This window comes from Petaurus breviceps, unplaced genomic scaffold (assembly GCF_028583685.1).
Source record: "Petaurus breviceps papuanus isolate PSGF00001 unplaced genomic scaffold, PetGlider_PUasm1.0 220, whole genome shotgun sequence".
Taxonomy (NCBI): domain Eukaryota; kingdom Metazoa; phylum Chordata; class Mammalia; order Diprotodontia; family Petauridae; genus Petaurus; species Petaurus breviceps.
This window is the reverse complement of record NW_027185876.1, coordinates 19,815,064-19,832,701: the sequence shown is the minus strand read 5'-3', so window position 1 is coordinate 19,832,701 and position 17,638 is coordinate 19,815,064. Positions and strand designations below refer to the sequence as shown.

General features: G+C 42.2%; 1 protein-coding gene across 1 annotated transcript in view; it reads left to right on the top strand.

Moving 5' to 3' along the window:
• The window catches only part of ILDR2 (immunoglobulin like domain containing receptor 2), a 70,215-nt gene extending 52,761 nt beyond the window's left edge, over window positions 1-17,454 (top strand). The window contains exons 8-11 of the mRNA XM_069094513.1: window positions 9,070-9,183; window positions 12,336-12,552; window positions 13,796-14,483; window positions 16,363-17,454. Of these exons, the coding sequence (XP_068950614.1) occupies window positions 9,070-9,183; window positions 12,336-12,552; window positions 13,796-14,483; window positions 16,363-16,398 (1,055 nt within the window). The 3' untranslated portion in view covers window positions 16,399-17,454. The remainder of the gene's footprint in view (window positions 1-9,069; window positions 9,184-12,335; window positions 12,553-13,795; window positions 14,484-16,362) is intronic.
• Window positions 17,455-17,638: the final 184 nt, after the last annotated feature.

The window sequence follows — 17,638 nt, the reverse complement described above, 5'->3', positions numbered from 1 at the left end:
GTGTTGAAGCCCCAACGATGAATGGCTTATGTTGCCTAAGGACACCTGCCTGCCTATCTTGTTGATCATTACAACTTTGAGAGCTCAGCATGGGAAATAGTAGTACTTTGTCATTGCTCTGATCCCCCTAGGTCCCCAAATGTGTGTGCCACTCTCTATTAGTACTAATGCTGTTTAGCTTTTTAAAGCATTTCATAACCTGGCCCCCTCCTCCTTTCCTCCCAGTTTTCTTGCCCCTTACTTCCCTCCATGTACTTATGGCCTAGTGTCACTGGCCTTCTTGTTTTTATGGTGCTTGGCACATAATAGGCTTATAATAAATGTCTATTTCTTGACTGACTGATTGTTGATTCCTCACTCCTTTCAGTCTGACCCCTGCTCACCTTTCTTCTGGGAGAGATGAGTGGGCTAGTGTATCTATGGATAGGTTTCTGAAATCGTATTTACAAGACTGATAATGTGTGTATGTGTATGAATATGCATAATGTATTTAATTGTAGTAGACATACACATATGACATGCAAAATGAAAGCATTGCTAGACTCCCTCCTGAGCTGATGTCCACTTGGAGATGGAATATGGCACCCATTCCACCACCCATAAAGAACATTGCTTAGCACTTTAGGACAGAAGAGGAAGGACTAAGCTTTATTCCCTTTGAAGTGTCCTGGGCCCTTCTTTAATAGCAATTCTGTAAGTTGAAATTTGGTTATAAGAGTTAGCTGCTAAGCAAAAAACCATGAATTTTAATTAAGGTGAAAGATTAAGATAAAATCTCTTTAAAAGAACTACTAAAGCAAGGCATCAGATTGAATTTGCTGGCATTTCCTTTGCACTAAACTAAAAACTGGCCAAGCTAATGAACTGGAGAGCCTGAGATGTGAATATTCTGACAATATTTGTAAAGCACTTTGCAAAACCATAAAGAGCTGGCACTTATTGTTGTTGCTGTTCTTAATGCAACGACTTGAACTGAACTATGGAGGAAAATGACATAAATCATTCATTGACCCTAAACTGAAATATATTTAAAAAAAAATATTTTCCAAAGATGACTCTAGGGGCGGCCAGGTAGCACAGCGAGTAAGAGCACCGGCTCCAGTGTCGGGATGACCTGGGGATCGAATCCCGGGCTCAGACACTTAGCATCCACCCAGAAACACCTGGCTGTATAACCTTGAGCAAGTTACTTAACCCCAGTTGCTTAGGGAGTGGCCAGGTGGCTCAGCGAGTAAGAGCACCGGCTCCAGTGTTGGGATGACCTGAGGACCAAATCTGGGCTCAGATACTTAGCACCACACCCAGAAATATCTGGCCGTGTAACCTTGAGCAAGTTACTTAACCCGGATTGCTTTAAAAAAAAAAAGATGACTCTAACCAGGAGTATTGCATATTTCTCATTAAAATATAACCACCATCTTAGAATTCCCTGGACTATCGATCATTCTCTCTTCTGTAAACAAACATAATAACATAAAAATACTCTAGTTACTGTTGGCTTTTGCAATGACAGTGAGCCATGACACAGATCAGATTGGGATGAAATGACTATTTCATCATTAATGAGCTTGATCAGTGAAATTACCTAATAGGAATAAATGAATAAAAGAATGAAGTGAATGAATGAATGGATAGTATTTAAGTGCTTACTATGTGTCAAGTATGGGCACATAGTAAGGAACTTCCTTTGCCCTCAAGGAATTTACATTTAAAGGAGAGATGATTCCTTATTTGGGCCAGGGAAAATCTGGATGAGAAAGTTTTGGTCCAAGAGTCACCGACAAGGTGAATGGGGTGATGGGAGAATTGGTTGGCATAGCCTTTTTAAAAGCACGGATAATACTGATTTGAATACTGTTCCCAGAACCAAAAGAGGGAAGAAGAGGAAAGTTAGGAGGTGAGGTAGAGATAACACATTTTAGATTTGCTAACATGGTGAATTTGAATTTTTGTCTTGTGGATTTTGAAAGAAAAACATTTTTGAAATGTGTTATCTCTGTGCTTTTATGTGAATAATGTGAGAAAGAATGTGCAAAAGACAAAGTATTATCTGATCAAAACCAAACTATACCTTCTCAATCTGGCTAGCTGCTGATAAAGACTTAGTATCTCAAAGACAACCTTTCTCTCCCCATAAGCAGACCTCTTTTTGAATGCATGATATGCAAACATCTGGATGTTTTTGTGAATTATTTTAAAAACAGAACTGCCTAAACCACTAAAACTTATAAAATTCTAATGTAGTCAACAATAGAACTGTTAACTCTGTGGTAAAAATCACTTAGTCAGGGTGGTTGACCAATAACAGAATTTCTAACTTCAGACATTTTAAGGAGGTATTGTCAAGCTTTCAGCTGCTGAAACCCAACCTCATGACATCCTTCAGGCATAAAGAGAGCTAGGCACCACCTTCTCTCAGTGACTTCCAATGTTCATTTGAAGAGCAGTAGAAATCTCTCAAGTCCCAGCCGACATGACAAGGAAGTCAACTTTGGAGGTTTTTTGAGGACCAGTGAACCCAGAATATAATGTAATACCCTCCCTCCTCATAGGCCATGCAGTGTACGGATTGTCATTAGGTTTCAGAGCACGTGGCTTGACCTATATGATATCATAATATGTACAGTCATTAATTTTGTGAGATTAAGAGACATATCTAAACTGTGTATGTGGTCTGGATTATAAGTAATACAAACTGGTATCAGTTCAAGGAATTCAGGATATCTTTACCCATATTGAAGGAACAGGGAAAAAATAAAGAAGAAAGAAAGTGGAATTGGCTTGGTTTGGCTCAGTTCTAGAAGGATGACAAGGCCCAGGGTATAGAAAGTACAGGAAAATAAAATTCAGCTTGTTACCATTAGCCTCCTTAACAATTAAGACTGTCTGAAAAATGGAATAGGCTGTCTTGTGCCTGCCCATCACTGGAGACAGCTGAAGGGAATGCTGATTGAACGTTTCTCACAGTTGTCATAGACGGCCTTTCCATATAGAGTGAAAGGTGGACTTGCAAAATCCCTTGAAATTAAGATTCCCTGATTCCAGTTGCACTGCCTTACTGGTATGGATGGAGTCCTGTCTCACATACCACTGCTTCCTCCTCCTGCTTCAGTCTTACTAGTCTTGAAGATCTGTTATACTAAAACATCAGGAGCAGTAAGAGAAAGTCAAGGAGAAAAGGGTAGGACATTCAGCAGCCCTGGAATCAAGAGAGGAACCTAGGGAGAGGACTGGACCACTTTGTGTCCTGGCCAGAGGATCCTTACTTAGCCTGTTGCCATCTGGCTGTCCTAAGCCCAGAATTTAGATTACTCTGCATTCTGACTGATGACACGGGCCTGCCTGCCAAAAGAAAGGCAGGCCAGATTTTCTTTGGACAGAATCCATGATATAAACATCAGTAGCAGGAGGACTGTAGTCAATATGACACATCTCTACTGATCACCATCTCTTTGACCTTGAGCAAGTAACTTTCCTTCTCTGACTATGCGTACCTTAGGATTATAGAGTACAAACCCAGAGCTGGAAGGTATCTCAGAGACCTTCTCTTCATTTTACAGGTAAGGAAACTGAGACCTAAGTTAGGTGACTAGCCCAAGATGACATAGGGAGTAAATGTCAGGTGTGAATCCAGTGAAATAACAGATGTAGAGCACTTTATGGATCTTTTAATTTTATTTTCAATTAACAAAAATTTATTCCCTTTCTCTCTCTCTTTCTCCCTATGGGAAAAAAAAGACAAATGAAACCCTTGCAACACACCTGTGTAGTTAAGCAAAACAAATCCCCACATTTCCTATGTCCAAAAATAGATATAAATCTAATTCTTCATCTTGAGTCCATCACCTCTGGAATGTGGTTGGTCATTGAATCTGTCAAAGTCCTTGAGTCTGCCAAAGTTGTCTGTCTTTACAAGGTGGTTGTTACTGTATAGACTGTTGTCTTGGTTCTGCTTGTTGAACTCTGCATTAGTTGACACAAGTTTTCTCAGGTTTCTCTGAACTCTTTATAAATCTTACTAGTCTCTTTCCTGTTTTAACCTCTTACCATATACAAATAGATATATCTACAAATCTGTATTAATATATAAAGATATAAGCCATTGCTATTATTTAGCTTTACTTACACAGTTCCCTCTGCCTAGAATGGCCATTCCCACAAACTTAGTTCCTACCCATTTTTTTAGGACCCACCTAAAATGCCATCTCTTCCACCACATCTTCTACTATCTTCCCAGCTGGAAACAAGCTCTTCTCTGACTCCCGTAGCACCTTGTCCCTCTCCTATGGCAGTCTTGCAGGCTGTCTTTTATTATACTATTTGTGCACATAATTTATCTCCCTTACTTGACTGGAAGCCCCATCTGGTTGGGATCTCATTTATAATGCAATTTTAGACTGTATTAAGAGAGAAATAGTGCCCAGAATAAAAGAGATTGATAATCCTCCTGAATTTTCCCTGGGCAGACCACAACTGAAATATTCTGGACAGTTTAGGGAACCACTTTTAAGGAAAGATACTGAAAAATTAGAGCATGTCTAGAGGATGGTATTACATTACAAAAGGACTAGCAGAAAGAATCAGAAGATCATTGATGTGCAGCTGTAGGGGACTTCAGAGACTGTCTAATTAGAATGTCCATAAACATTTATTTAGTGTTTATTGCATATTATATTGTTGTTTTTCAATCATGTCCAACCCTTCATGACCACATTGGGGGTTTTCTTGGCAAAGACATTGGAGTGATGTGCCATTTCTGCCTCCAGCTCATTTTACAGATGAGGAAACTGAGGCAAACAGGGTAAAGTGACTTGCCTAGGGTCACAGATTTAGGAAGTGTCTGAGGGCATATTTGAACTCAGGAAGATGAGTCTCCATGACTCCAGACCTGGCACTCTATGCACTATGAAGCCTTTAGCTGCCCCACTACGTTCTAGGCATTGTACTAAATGCTGGGGATACCAAAAAAAAGGCAAAAGACAGTCTTTGCCCTCAAGGAGCTCACAGTCCAATACAACATGACATCAACTGTGTACAAAGAAGATAATTTACAAGAGTAAATTGTAGATAACCCAGGTAGCATTAAGGGAGATCAAGAAAAGATTCTTGCAGAAGTCAAGTGTAACCCCCTCATTTCAAAGATGAGGAAACTGAAGGGTAAACTTGATAGTTATCTTCAAGTAGACACAGGGCTATTGTTAGTCTTGTTCTATTTGGGTCCGGAGGGCAGAACTAAGGACAAGAGGTTAAAACAGGAAAGAGACAGATTTCACAGTGGATAGAGCTCTGGGCCTGGAGTCAGGAAGACCTGAGTTGAAATTCAGTCTCAGACACTTAGCTATGTAATCATGAACATCATCACTTACCCTCTGTTTGCCTTAGTTTCCTCAACTGCAAAAAGGGGGATAATAATATCACCTACCTCCCAGGATTGTTGTGAGGATCAGATATTTATTTATTTATTTTTACTTTTTGTAGGGCAATTGGGGTTAAGTGACTTGCCCAAGGTCACATGGCTAGTTTTTGTGTTAAGTGTCTGAGGCCGGACTTGAACCCAGGTCCTCCCAGGACTGGTGCTCTATTCACTGCACCACCTAGCCACCCTGAGGATCAGATATTTATAAAGCACTCAGCACAGTGCTTGTAACATCGCAAGTGCTATATAAATGCTAGCTATTACTGTTATTATTCCCAGCAATTAGCTCTATCCAAAAGGAGAGTTACCTTGAGAGTTAATGAATTCTGTCCTCACTGGAGGTCTTCAAGCAGAGACTCTTTGACCATTTGTTAGGGGTATCCAGTGTTGGTTAGAGTGGATGGCCTCTGAAGTCCCAGCTCTTGAGGTTTTATGATTCTAGAAACAATTAGAGGTGCCCCCAATCTAGCATGGCCAACTTTAGAAGGTAATGGGGTCTTCACTGGAGGTTTTCAAGTAGAGATTGAAAACTGTATTTCAAAGATCTTGAAGAAAGGTCTCCTCCCAGACTACATGCTATCTGAGGTCTTTCTTCACTTCTTCTGTAAGATCTTATAAAAACTAACCATTTTAGCCAATAACCATTATTTGAACACTATTGAGATGATATTAGTTCATTCACTAAACATTTGTTAAACATCTGCTATGTTCAGGGCATTATGTTATATGCTTTATGGAATAACAGAGACGATTTTAGCACAATCTCAGTCCTCAGGGATTGATGATTTAGGAGGGAGAGTAAGACATACAAACTATAATGCAAGATAGAACGTGATTAAGTTTCATAAAATAGGCATGAACAAAGTTCTACTGGAATTCACAGGAGTGGAAAGTTGCTGTCAGCTGGAGGAATCAGGAAAGGTCTTCACAGAAGAGGTAGCACTGGAACTCACCCTAACACACACACACACACACACACACACACACACACACACACACTTTTTTTTAGTTATTTCTTGCATATTTGGGGTTACAGAGAGCTCAGATCTGATGGTTTCACTTCTGAGCATTTCCATAATCCACATTGAGGATAGGGTAGAATTCTTCCCATTTCATAGATTTAGAAATCAGGGTTCAGAGAAGTCATTACCTGCTCACAGTCACCTAGTGACTCATTGGTAGAATGGAAAATGGATGACTGTTCTCCTGATCCCCAGTCCTATGCTTTATCCAGTAGACCAAGCTGCCTCAGAAGAGACACAGCATTTTCGTAGGATAATTGCATTTTAATTGAACTGTCTGTACTACTCTGCTAACGCCTCTGCAGAGATGGGAGAGTGAGTGCTTGATAAATAAAATTATTACTGCTAATAATTTCCTCCATGTAAGGATTTTAGAGTTAACCTCCAAGAGAAAGTGTCACTAAAAATGTGTGCTGAGAATCATTAAATTTTTCAAAAAAATCAATCCTACAATTTGAAGTGAATGTACAAGAGAAGCCCAGCGTGTTCTCATGTAATCAGTGCACCTGCAAATGTGTGTGTGGGTGTCTTTCACTGTCTTTGGTGCCTGTTCTGTGATTAGAGGATTGCAAAATGTGAAATTCTCATCTGCGATGTAAATAGAGTTTGTGTGTGTGTATGTGTGTGGGTTTTGCCCGTAATCAGGGCACTATGACCTGCCTCCTCATGGATTTTAGAAAATTAGACCAGAGAATAGAAAGTAGGCCTTTCTCTAGAAGCATATGCAATGCCCTTCATTACTGTTTGCCACACTTTGTGAATCAGTTCCATTAAGGGTTGGATCTTAACTTTCTCTCCAGTCTTAAAAGGATGGGGTGGCAACCTTCACCTGGGCAATGGAAAGGGCACATACTATGTGCCAAGTGCTTTATAATTATTATCTCATTTGATGCCCACAACAACCCTGAGAAGTAGGTACCATTGTAATCCTCGTGTTACAGTTGGGGAAACTGAGGCAAACAATAGTTTAGCAACTTTCCCAGAGCTAGTATCTGAGACCAGATTTGAACCCAATTCTTCCTGACTCTAGGCCCAATGCTCTATCCACGGTACTACCTAACTGCCCCTCTGAGTTCAGAGTTCAAATCTCTCCTCTGATGTTTTCTACCTGTGTTGCCTTTGGCATGTAATTTTACCTCCCTGGGCCTTCGTCTCTTCTATAAAATGGAGGGAGGATAGGGAATGGATTAGATGAATTCCAAGGTCCCTTCTAGCTCTGGTTCACTAAACCTTTGATTTCATGCATATCAAGTATTTGAAGGGCATCTGTGTAGAAGACAGGTAGACTTATCCTGTTTGGCCCAGGGGGCCATGGTGCAAGATGGATGGAAGTTGCCAAAAGGAAGATTCCAGTTTGATGTAAGGAAACCTTCTTTGACCACGAGGCTCCAGAAGTGGAATAGGCTATCTTGAGAAATGGATAATTCATCACCCTGGAGGTCTTTGAGTAAAGGTTGGATATTCACTGACCATGTGTGTTGTCATGGGAATTTCGTTTCAGGGATTGGCTGTTCTAAATCACCTTAAGGGTCCCTTTTCATTGTTAAATCCTGTGTTCTGTAATATGCTCCAGTGAAGGGGTAGACAAGCCATGGCACTGGGCTTGTTGGTGTTCAGTCCCCCCCCAACTGTAAAGAATTCTTGACTTTCTCTCCTTTTCTCATCCTCACTCTTTTTATATTCCTTCCCTCCCCTACTTTGCCCCTCCTTTTACCCATTGCTCATTCAGGCTTTCTAGGGAGCATTGCTTAGCCCCACTAGTGACAAGAGGTGATTGCCCTCTGTGCTAGTGGGTCCTCTAATGAACAGAGAAAGCTCAGTCCTGACTTCTTCATCCCTAACACTCTGTGTGACCTGGGCAAGCTACTTAATCTTTCTTTTCTTCTTTTTTTTTTTCTTTTTGGCGGGCAATTGGTGTTAAGTGACTTGCCTAAGGTCACACGACTAGTAAGTGTTAAGTGTCTGAGGCTGGATTTGAACTCAGGTCCTCCTGACTCCAGGGCTGGTGCTCTATTCACTGCGCCACCTAGCTGCCCCTACTTAATCTTTCTTATTTCTTTTCATTAAAGGGGAATCGTAAGACCATCTGTTCAAGACCATAGAGAGGTAGTGAACTCTTACCTGGAGATTTTTAAGCAGAGGCTGGGTGACCACTTGGATGGGGATGTTGTGTCCCTCTTAATTCTGGTGCCTTCCCTCTGTAAATTATTTCCTATTTATTGCTTGCTTTAACTATAGTTGTTTGTATGTTGTCTTACTTATTAGATTGAAAGCGCCTTGAGAGCAGGAACTGACTTTTACATTTCTTTATTTATATCCTCAGTGCTCTGCACAGGACCTGTTACATAGCAAGTGCTTAATGAATGTTTATCAGTTGCTTGATTGGTAGAAGAGATTCTTAGTCAAAGTACTGTTTGGAATAAATGACCTCTGAGGCAGTTTTATTTGTTGCATTTTCTTCCCCCTCCCTCTGTCCCTTTGACATAGAACGTAAGCTCCCTGAGGACAGGGACTGTTCTTCATTTCTCCCTTTGTACTGCCAGCACTGTGTCTTGGAACAGCGTAGGTGCTTAATAATACTTGTTGAGTGGAATCCAATTGTATTATTCCTTCCTGTTCTTCTCTTGGCAGTTCGCAAAGGTTACCGGATCCAAGCTGACAAAGAACGCGACTCCATGAAAGTCCTTTATTATGTAGAGAAGGAACTGGCTCAGTTTGATCCAGCCAGAAGGATGAGAGAAAGATGTGAGTAATAAGTGTTCTGTGCTTTGTTCTTTGCTGGGAGCTCTGAGAGGCAGCCTCCTGGCTCCAAGCTACATGAGGGTTTGCCAAGGTAAGAACTGTCAGGGGTGGCAGCAGCTGGTGCCACAGCCTTGGAAAAACCTGACCTTGAATGGGCATAGAGAGAGAGCAGGAGGCTTCTGAATTGGTGGGTAAAGGAATCTTTTGTTACCGTTGGACGCCACATCTGTGTGTCAGGATCCTGAGCCTTGTTGGGGCTATCAAAACACCTTGAAAGACAGGAGGACAAAGATAATTTGTCAAAAACACTCCACCCTTTAAAATGTTTGTAAAAGAGCACTTGAAGATATAGAGACTGAATCTTGCCATTCACTGACTCAGAAGACCTTGATATTCAAGCCTGCAGACCAAGCAGCAGCTGTCCCTATGGGAGGTATTGGAGAGAAAGACCCAAAGTACCTGATGAATCTGGCAGCCAGAGGCCTACATCATCCTAAGCAGCCAAGTACTGGGATGTTCAAGGGACTGAGGGAGAGGCAGGGAGAAAGACAGAGGGCTGCCACTCTTGTTGGGAGGACTTTTTAATTAAAGAGTCTCTTAGTGTCAGGGCCCCAGCCCTGAGCTCCTTCTATAGCCTGTCTAGCTGATGATGCTGGTTCTTTGGGATGGGCCTTAAGTAACCATACATCATTAGTGTCTGCGTGTAGCAGGTCCGACATGTGAGGGCTGGTTACCGAAGGCCTGTTAGAGTGGGCCATGCGGCTCTCATTCCTCCTTCTCTCTCCCCAAGTTGATAGCAGGCTTGGTGGGGAATCTGTCATAATTAGGGGGTTCTGTTCAGATGAGGAGGAGCCAACACATGCACATAGCTCTCCATTCTAAAACTATCCTGTCTGAGGAGCATTCACTGCTGTGTCCTCCCACCACACCTACTATAAAAAGACCATCTCCAGATTGTAATGTCAGAAATGCAGATGTAACTGCATCTGATGGGCTCAATGTATGTGCTGTGATGATGGGTCTGCCTTAGGGCACGGGGAAAGGCCCGGGAGAAGGAGAAGGGCTGGGAAAGGAGACTGGTGATATAGCACAGGTATTGTTGAATAAGAAATAATTTCAGATGCTGACAAAATGCTTGGAGTCAGTCAACAAAAATTTACTAATTTATTTATGAAGTGCCTTTGTGCTACCGTGTTTCCCTGATAATAAGACCTATCCCGAAAATAAGCCCTCCCCTTACTGTGTAAGGTTCCTCTAAAATAAGCCCTCCCCCCAAAATAAGCCCTATAATAATCCCTATTGAGATTGCTACTGTAGTGAAGGTGATCCCCTGCGCTACATGCTACATTACGGTACCCTCTGTATGCACCGTCCTCCCCCCCCTGTGAAACGCACGCCGCGCTCCAAGCTGCATCCAATCAGAGCTGCAGCAGTGGGTGCGTCATCCTGTTCTTCCCTAGTGATTTGCTTATTGAATAAAGGTACATTTTTTTGTTCACATTTACCTGTTTATTAAAATTGCTGTCAATGTTCATTAAAATAAGCCCTCCCCTGAAAATAAGCCCTCTGGTGTTTTTCTGTCCAAAAAAATTAATAAGACAGTGTCTTATTACCGGGAAAACACGGTAGGCACTGCGGGGAGTGCTAGGGTCACAGGCTCAGAGATGGACTATGGCTCTGGATAAATCTGGAGAGTTTTACTACCAGAGGACCGGTCACCAGCAGATTACTACTTTTTTTCACTATAGCAGCTCTTACTAAAATGTTGAGGTCTTACAATCTTCCTGGGTAGCATAGCTGCACCAAGGAAATGATGGTTCCTTTAAGTAAAAAGCTTTCAATGACCCTGCAGGAGACAGGGAGGCTGACTGCTTTTCACAGCTCTGCTTCACTCAAACCCACCTCACACACAAGTCCAGACATGGTGTTCATGATGCCATTGGCCCTCTGCGAAAGTGAAGGATGAACAGCACACAACAGCAAAGAACTGGATATTTTACAACTTAGGGCTGCCTTCCCAGGGCACTCGAGGCCCACCTTCCTTATGCATCATCGTCCTTTTTCAAATTTTCCTTTTTCACATTTAACACTGATGAACGACACTAGCATAACCCAAAGGATGCTGGGTGAGAGGCAGGCAGGAAAGGGGGAAGAGAGAGAAGCCAAAGGCCCTCAGTGTCCATCCTGATTCTTATCAGGAGCTGGAAATATTTAGTATTAGTTCCAGTTTTTGCAGATCTAGCAGATGGCTTCTTAGAATGAATTTTTTTAAATGAATGCTCAGGTTTGGCCCAATGCAGTTCAGGTTTAAGCAAACTAACATGATTCATTCTAGTCTCCTGGTTTAATCTCTGCTCAGAGATCCTTCTACAGGTAGCCCATTAGTCTGCTTTAGGAATGAGGAAAACGGCCTTCCTCAGCCCCTCGAGTCCTCTGGTACTTGGCTGCTTAGGATGATGTGGGTCTCTGGCTGCCAGATTCATCATACAGTTTTGGCCTTTCACATCCTACAGGGAGAGGTGTTGGTAGGTCTACAGAGGGAAAGCTGCCATTTTAGTGCTAAAGGAGATCTCCTAAGTAAGGAAATTCCTTTTACCAGTGCAAGCTAGCACCTTCTCTGCAATGTTCAGTCTTAGGGAGTTACTTAGAGCACTGAGAGGATGTGACTTATCCAGGGTCATATAATCCGTTTATATCAGAAGCAGGACTTGCACCCATGAGGTGTCTGGGAAGCCAGTCTTTTATCCATTTTCCCATTCTGCCTCTCATATGTCTGTCTCATGATACAGAGCAGTTCTAACCTCCAGGTACTGACATCGGATAAGAAACAAGATAGTTGTCAGGGCCCTTGGCTTCTCTCTCCTGTATGCCTGCCTCTTATCCAGCATCCTTTTATATTGCTAGTCTTTTCATCAGTGTTGAAAAATATCAAGTATTCTCCCATCCAAGAGTAAGGGACAGAGAGCAAGCATCATTTTCTGTGAGCTGGTATGTCTTAAGTTGTACCCAATTCCTGCTACTGTAGCATAAGGTTGGTAACCAACCTAGATGAGAGAATGAGTGGGGGGGCCCTCAGCTAGTTGTTCACGCAATGCCTTTGACTTTGAGAGATGGGGGAATGATGTTTTGTTGGTGATGGGTTTTTTTCCTTGCAGATAATAACACCATTTCTGAACTAAGTTCCTTGCATGAAGAGAATGGAAATTTCTGTCAGTCTTATCGCCAGATGCGGAGGAAGCCTCTCCCTTCTTTGGGGAACATGGAGAGTGATACAGACTATTGGACAGGTGTAATGGGAAATAGTGGTGGGTCAGGACATGGGCCCTCACCCTCCAATTATAACAAAGAGGATCGAGACAGCTTCAGGCACAGGTATAGAAAATATTTTGCTCAAAAGGAAAATGGAGTTTAGGCAAAGGGGAAGGATGAATAGGCATGGTACAAAATGTAAGGAAAAGCGGGCCTGATGACTGTCACTCATGGTTTTCCCAGGCTATTTTGGTATGGCTGAGCTTTACTATCCCCTCCTGTTATCTTTTTTTGCATCGATGTCTTTTGATAAACCATTCAATTTCTATTGGCAAAATGGAAAATAAGGAGAACAAAGTTTGAATCTCAACTCTCCTACCTACTGTCTGTAAATGTGGACAGATTACTATCTTAAAATCTATGGCACTTCAAAATCTCATAGAGAAATGATTCCTCCATCTTTGAATTTCTCAAGCTACTCTGATCTCCCCAATTTCCCTGATTATTTTCTTTTAGTATAGTTATTTATGTGCACGCCTCATCTCCCACTCAATTGTAACCTCCTTGAGGACAAACACATTTTTTATTTTCATCTTTCTAGCTTCAGCACTTGGCTTAGTGTCATGTTTGTAGCCAGAATTGAATAAATACTTGTTGAATTCTTGGCATTCTATACTTCTTTGATGAATATAACAAATAATACTTGGGCTTCTCCATTCCATAGATAACTTTAAGTAAGGAAATATTTTTTAATGCCACAGGCAAGAATAACTTTGTTAGACTGTAGTCAAAATATTAATCAGTTCCCTTTTTCTCTTTGAACTATGCCAAGTCCTTCTGAACCATCAGGCACATGTTTTCTCATCCATCTTGTTTATTTTGTCACATAGCCTCTAAAACACCCCCAACCATACTGCATAGTAACACTTTCTCCACACCTGACTTCTTACTGTTCAAGAAGAGGAGTATGTATTTCCATCCTTGGCTAATTAAACTTTGAAAAGAAACTCTGTTCAGCCCACTGTTTCCAAAGCCCCCCTTTTCTCCATACCCTGGGAAAGAAAGGGAAGAAATGTTGCACAGAGTCTGCTGGAGTGGAAACTAGGCATGTGATTCAATGAGAACCTCAAAACTCCTTATGAATCTAATTTTGAATTATTATTGCTGTTATCATTATTGATGTGAAGTGTTGTTCCTTATCACATACCCCAGCCAAGAGTGTAGATCATGGGACTGAAGGGGAAAAGCTGGTAGGTATCAGGCCTTGCTCATTTTGCAGGCCAGCTGTAATATCTCGTACCTAGTAGGTGCTCAGTAAATCTTTCTTGATTGGTTAAGTTTGACTGATGGCTTTTTTTGCTTGCAGCCAGCAGCGGTCAAAGTCAGAGATGTTATCACGGAAGAATTTTGCCATGGGAATGCCAGCTGTCTCCATGGATGAGTTGGCAGCCTTTGCGGACTCCTACAATCAGCGGTCCCACCGAGGAGAGGGCAACAGCCAAGAGCCTCGTGGGGGGAGCCGCTTTGAGAGATCAGAGTCACGAGCACATGGCGGGCTTTATAATGATGGTTCCCTAGAGGAATATTATAGCAAAAGGAGCCGGAGCCGGGAGCCTCTGACAGACTCAGACCGGGGCTGGTCCTATAGCCCACCCCGAAGACGGGCCAATGAAGAGAAACACCTGCCTCGGCTGGTGAGCCGGACCCCGGGTGTTGGACAGAAGTACGACCATACCTATTTGAGCAGTGTACTAGAGAGGAAGTCCCGGGGTGAGGGCAGCAGTGGTGGTGGGAGCCTTGAGACCCCATCCAAGCTGAGCTCCCAGCCCCTCCAGCGGAGTGGGAGCTATTATGCTTGGTCACCACCAACGACCTACAAAGCCGGAGGTGGACAGCAACCATCGTCACAGCCAGATGAAGAGGATGAGATGGAAGATACCTTACCACCCTACAGTGAACTGGAGCTGACGCGGGGCCCCTCCTACAGGGGCCGAGAGTCCTTGTACCACAGCAACTCAGAAAAGAAGAGGAAAAAGGAGCTCCCCAAGAAAACTGTGAGGCCGCGTCTGGTGGTCCTGATCCAAGTGGGATGAGAAGGGAGCCATCAGGCAGGGGGCATTATGTCTGAAGGGCAGAGGCCTGGCACAAAGCTCATGGTGGATTGGAAAGACTTTTTTAGGGTTAAAGGGTACTAGTCATCTGAGTTTGGTGGAACTGATGGAGGGATATCATATATTTGTAAGGATCACTGTGCAAGGATAAGATAAAGTATGAATTGGAGTTCTTGGTGATGGGTAGAAAAGTTAGAGGAAAGCAGAGTGATGAGAAGCAAGTCTAGGTGGTTACTACAGAGGGTATACATTAATTCAAAACTAAATTTTGAAATCATTAATTAAAAATTAACTTAAAATTGCAAATTAGTTCATTAAAAAATCAATTAATTTCATCAAATACCCTAGAAAAATGCTAATGAATATCATAGGATGTGGCATTCTGGGATTTTGTAGTGAAAATGACCCCTGGACTTTAGGAGTCATTGCTTCTTTGCAACCTTCCCAAATGGATTAGTGTAGGCAAGGAGCAAAGAAATGGAAAAGCTGTTACCATTGTCATCAACAACAACCACAAAATTAAAAAATGTAGTTGTCATGTTTTTTTCTTCTAGAGCAGAGTTCTTAATCTTTGTTGTATCACGAAGCCTTTTGAGAGTCTGGTGAAAGCTATGGACTTCTCAGAATAATGTCTTTAAAAGCACACAATAAAATACATAAAATTACATAGGAAAATTATTATATTAAAATAGTGAACTAAAATATTTTTTAAATTTTATGGATCTCAAATTTTAAAATGCTGCTCTTAAGGAATGATGTTCCTGTTCAACTCTTGTAGGTGCATTGGGTTAATTTTCCAGTAGTAGGAGCTGGTTTGTGGTGAGGCATTCACATTCTCTTTCTCACCTGGTACTTCTTATAACCAATGGCAAGATGGGGCAGAAATGGAAGTGGGAGCTGCATAGGTTAGCCTATAGACCAGGAACAAAGCTCTTCTCTTTAGGAAACTAAAAGGCTTCTCTAAGCATGGCCCTGGTTCAGCAACTGGGCTAACTGGCCTAGGATAGGACTAATAGTCTTCTTATGAAGAAGAACTGTATCATTAGCTGTGTTCTGGGTACTTATTGGTATATATGGAAAAAAAACCCTTAATCCTTGGGTCAATTCAATCAGTCAGTGAACATTTATTTTGTTGTTGTTCAGGCATTTCAGTCATGTCCAACTCTTCATGACCCCATTTGGGGTTTTCTTGGAAAAGATATTGGAGTGGTTTGCCATTTTCTTCTCCAGTTCATTTTTCACTTGAGGAAACTGAGGCAAACAGGTTTAAGTAACTTGTCTGAGGCCAGATTTGAACTCAGAGAGATAAGTCCTCCTGACTTCAGGCCCCACACTCTATCCGCTCCTCCACCTAGCTGCCTTAAACATTTATTAAGGACTTACTATGTGCCAGGCACCTACTATGTGCTAAGAACTGGGAATACTAAGGTCAAAAACAGTCTCTGTTCTCAAGATGCTCACACTATTGGCAGTGACAACATGTAAACAACTATGTACAAACAGACTATATGCAGGATAAACTAAAAATATCCAACAGAGGGAAGAGACTAGAATTAAGGGGAATTGGAAAGGCATCTTGTAGAAAGTGGGATCTTAGCTGAGACTTGAAGGAACCCAGGGAAGCCAGGAGGTGATGAAAAGAGGGAGCATTCCAGGCACTGAGGATAGCCAAAGAAAATGCTTAGAGTACAGAGATGGAGTGTCTTGTTTGAGGAATAGGTCTTGCCCAGATAACCTTATTTTTTAAGTTTTATTTAAGGATTCATTGACTTTTTAAACCCATCTGCGGTCTGACTTTGCCCTCTCTTTCTTCTCTCCCCAGAATGACTTTCCAACTAGGATGTCCCTTGTGGTCTGATACTTGTTTTCAAGGCATCTCTTTGGATGACTAGAAACCAGGAGGTGACTACAAGGACAAGAATCTGACCCAAGACCCAGCAGACATCAGATATGGAAGACTTGCCAGTTACCAACTTTGTCTTGAGGGGACTCACTCCAAACCACAGAGTCTGGTGAAATAGTCTTCAAGAAACTGATCAGAAAAACAGCTAGAAGTGGGATCGTTCCAATGTTTTTCACCTTAAGTGTTTCATCAGCCTTGTCGCTCTGCTTTGCAGAACCAGAACCAAAACCAGAACACCATTTTCTACTATGAAACAAAGCTAGCTCTCAACCTCTTGTCACCTGATGTTGCCTCTGTCCATGGTACACTTTCCACATCTCTGACACCCTCCTTAGAATTCCTTTTGACTTATTTGGACAAGGACAAAAAAAGGTGATTCTTTCCTAACCCTAAGGGGAGATCTTCTGCTAGCATTTGAACATGGCCCTAAAGCAAAAAAAAAAAATACCCCTGCTCTCATGACCATCTCTGTACCATCCATCTAATGTGATGACAAAATCTGAAGGCCTTTGGAGATCACTTGATGTATTTGCTGCAAGTCTTTGTAATGGTGCCATGCTGAGCAATGGCACTTTGGTTTGCTGTTCTGAGGGATGATTCTTTAGTGACTTGAGCAAAAAATATGAGGGTAACACACCTTCCTGAAAAGCTATATGAGTTTATGCGACATGGGGCAGGCAGTATGGCGTAGTGCTCAAAGAGCTGGCTTCAGAAGCCAAGAAGCCTTGAGTTCAAGCCCTGCCTCCTACTGACTTTGTGACTCTGGGCAAGTCCCTTAGCTTCTCAGCATTCCAGGCAGCTCTCTCAGCCTCTATACTACAGAGAAAAGATGACCTGCATTGGTAGGGGAAGTTTCTTCACCCCCATACCAGTGAAATAGCAGGTCCCGGATCTATCCCTTTGGGAAACATGTGACATTTAACAATACAAACTGTGTTTTTTCTTCTTTATGCTGCTCACTTGAACATGCAAGTCAGCCTGACTTGGACTAATAAAGGGCTTTCACCCCCATTTCCCTAAGCTGGGTGGCATAGCCTAAGAGAACTGTGCCTCTAGCAGTGAGAGGATTTTGGTGTTCTTGGGAACCCTGAGTTAACTCTTCAAAATACATAAATGGAGGAGGAGGAAGAGAAGGAGGAAGGCAGGGGGAGAGAGAGAGAGAGAGAGAGAGAGAGAGAGAGAGAGAGAGAGAGAG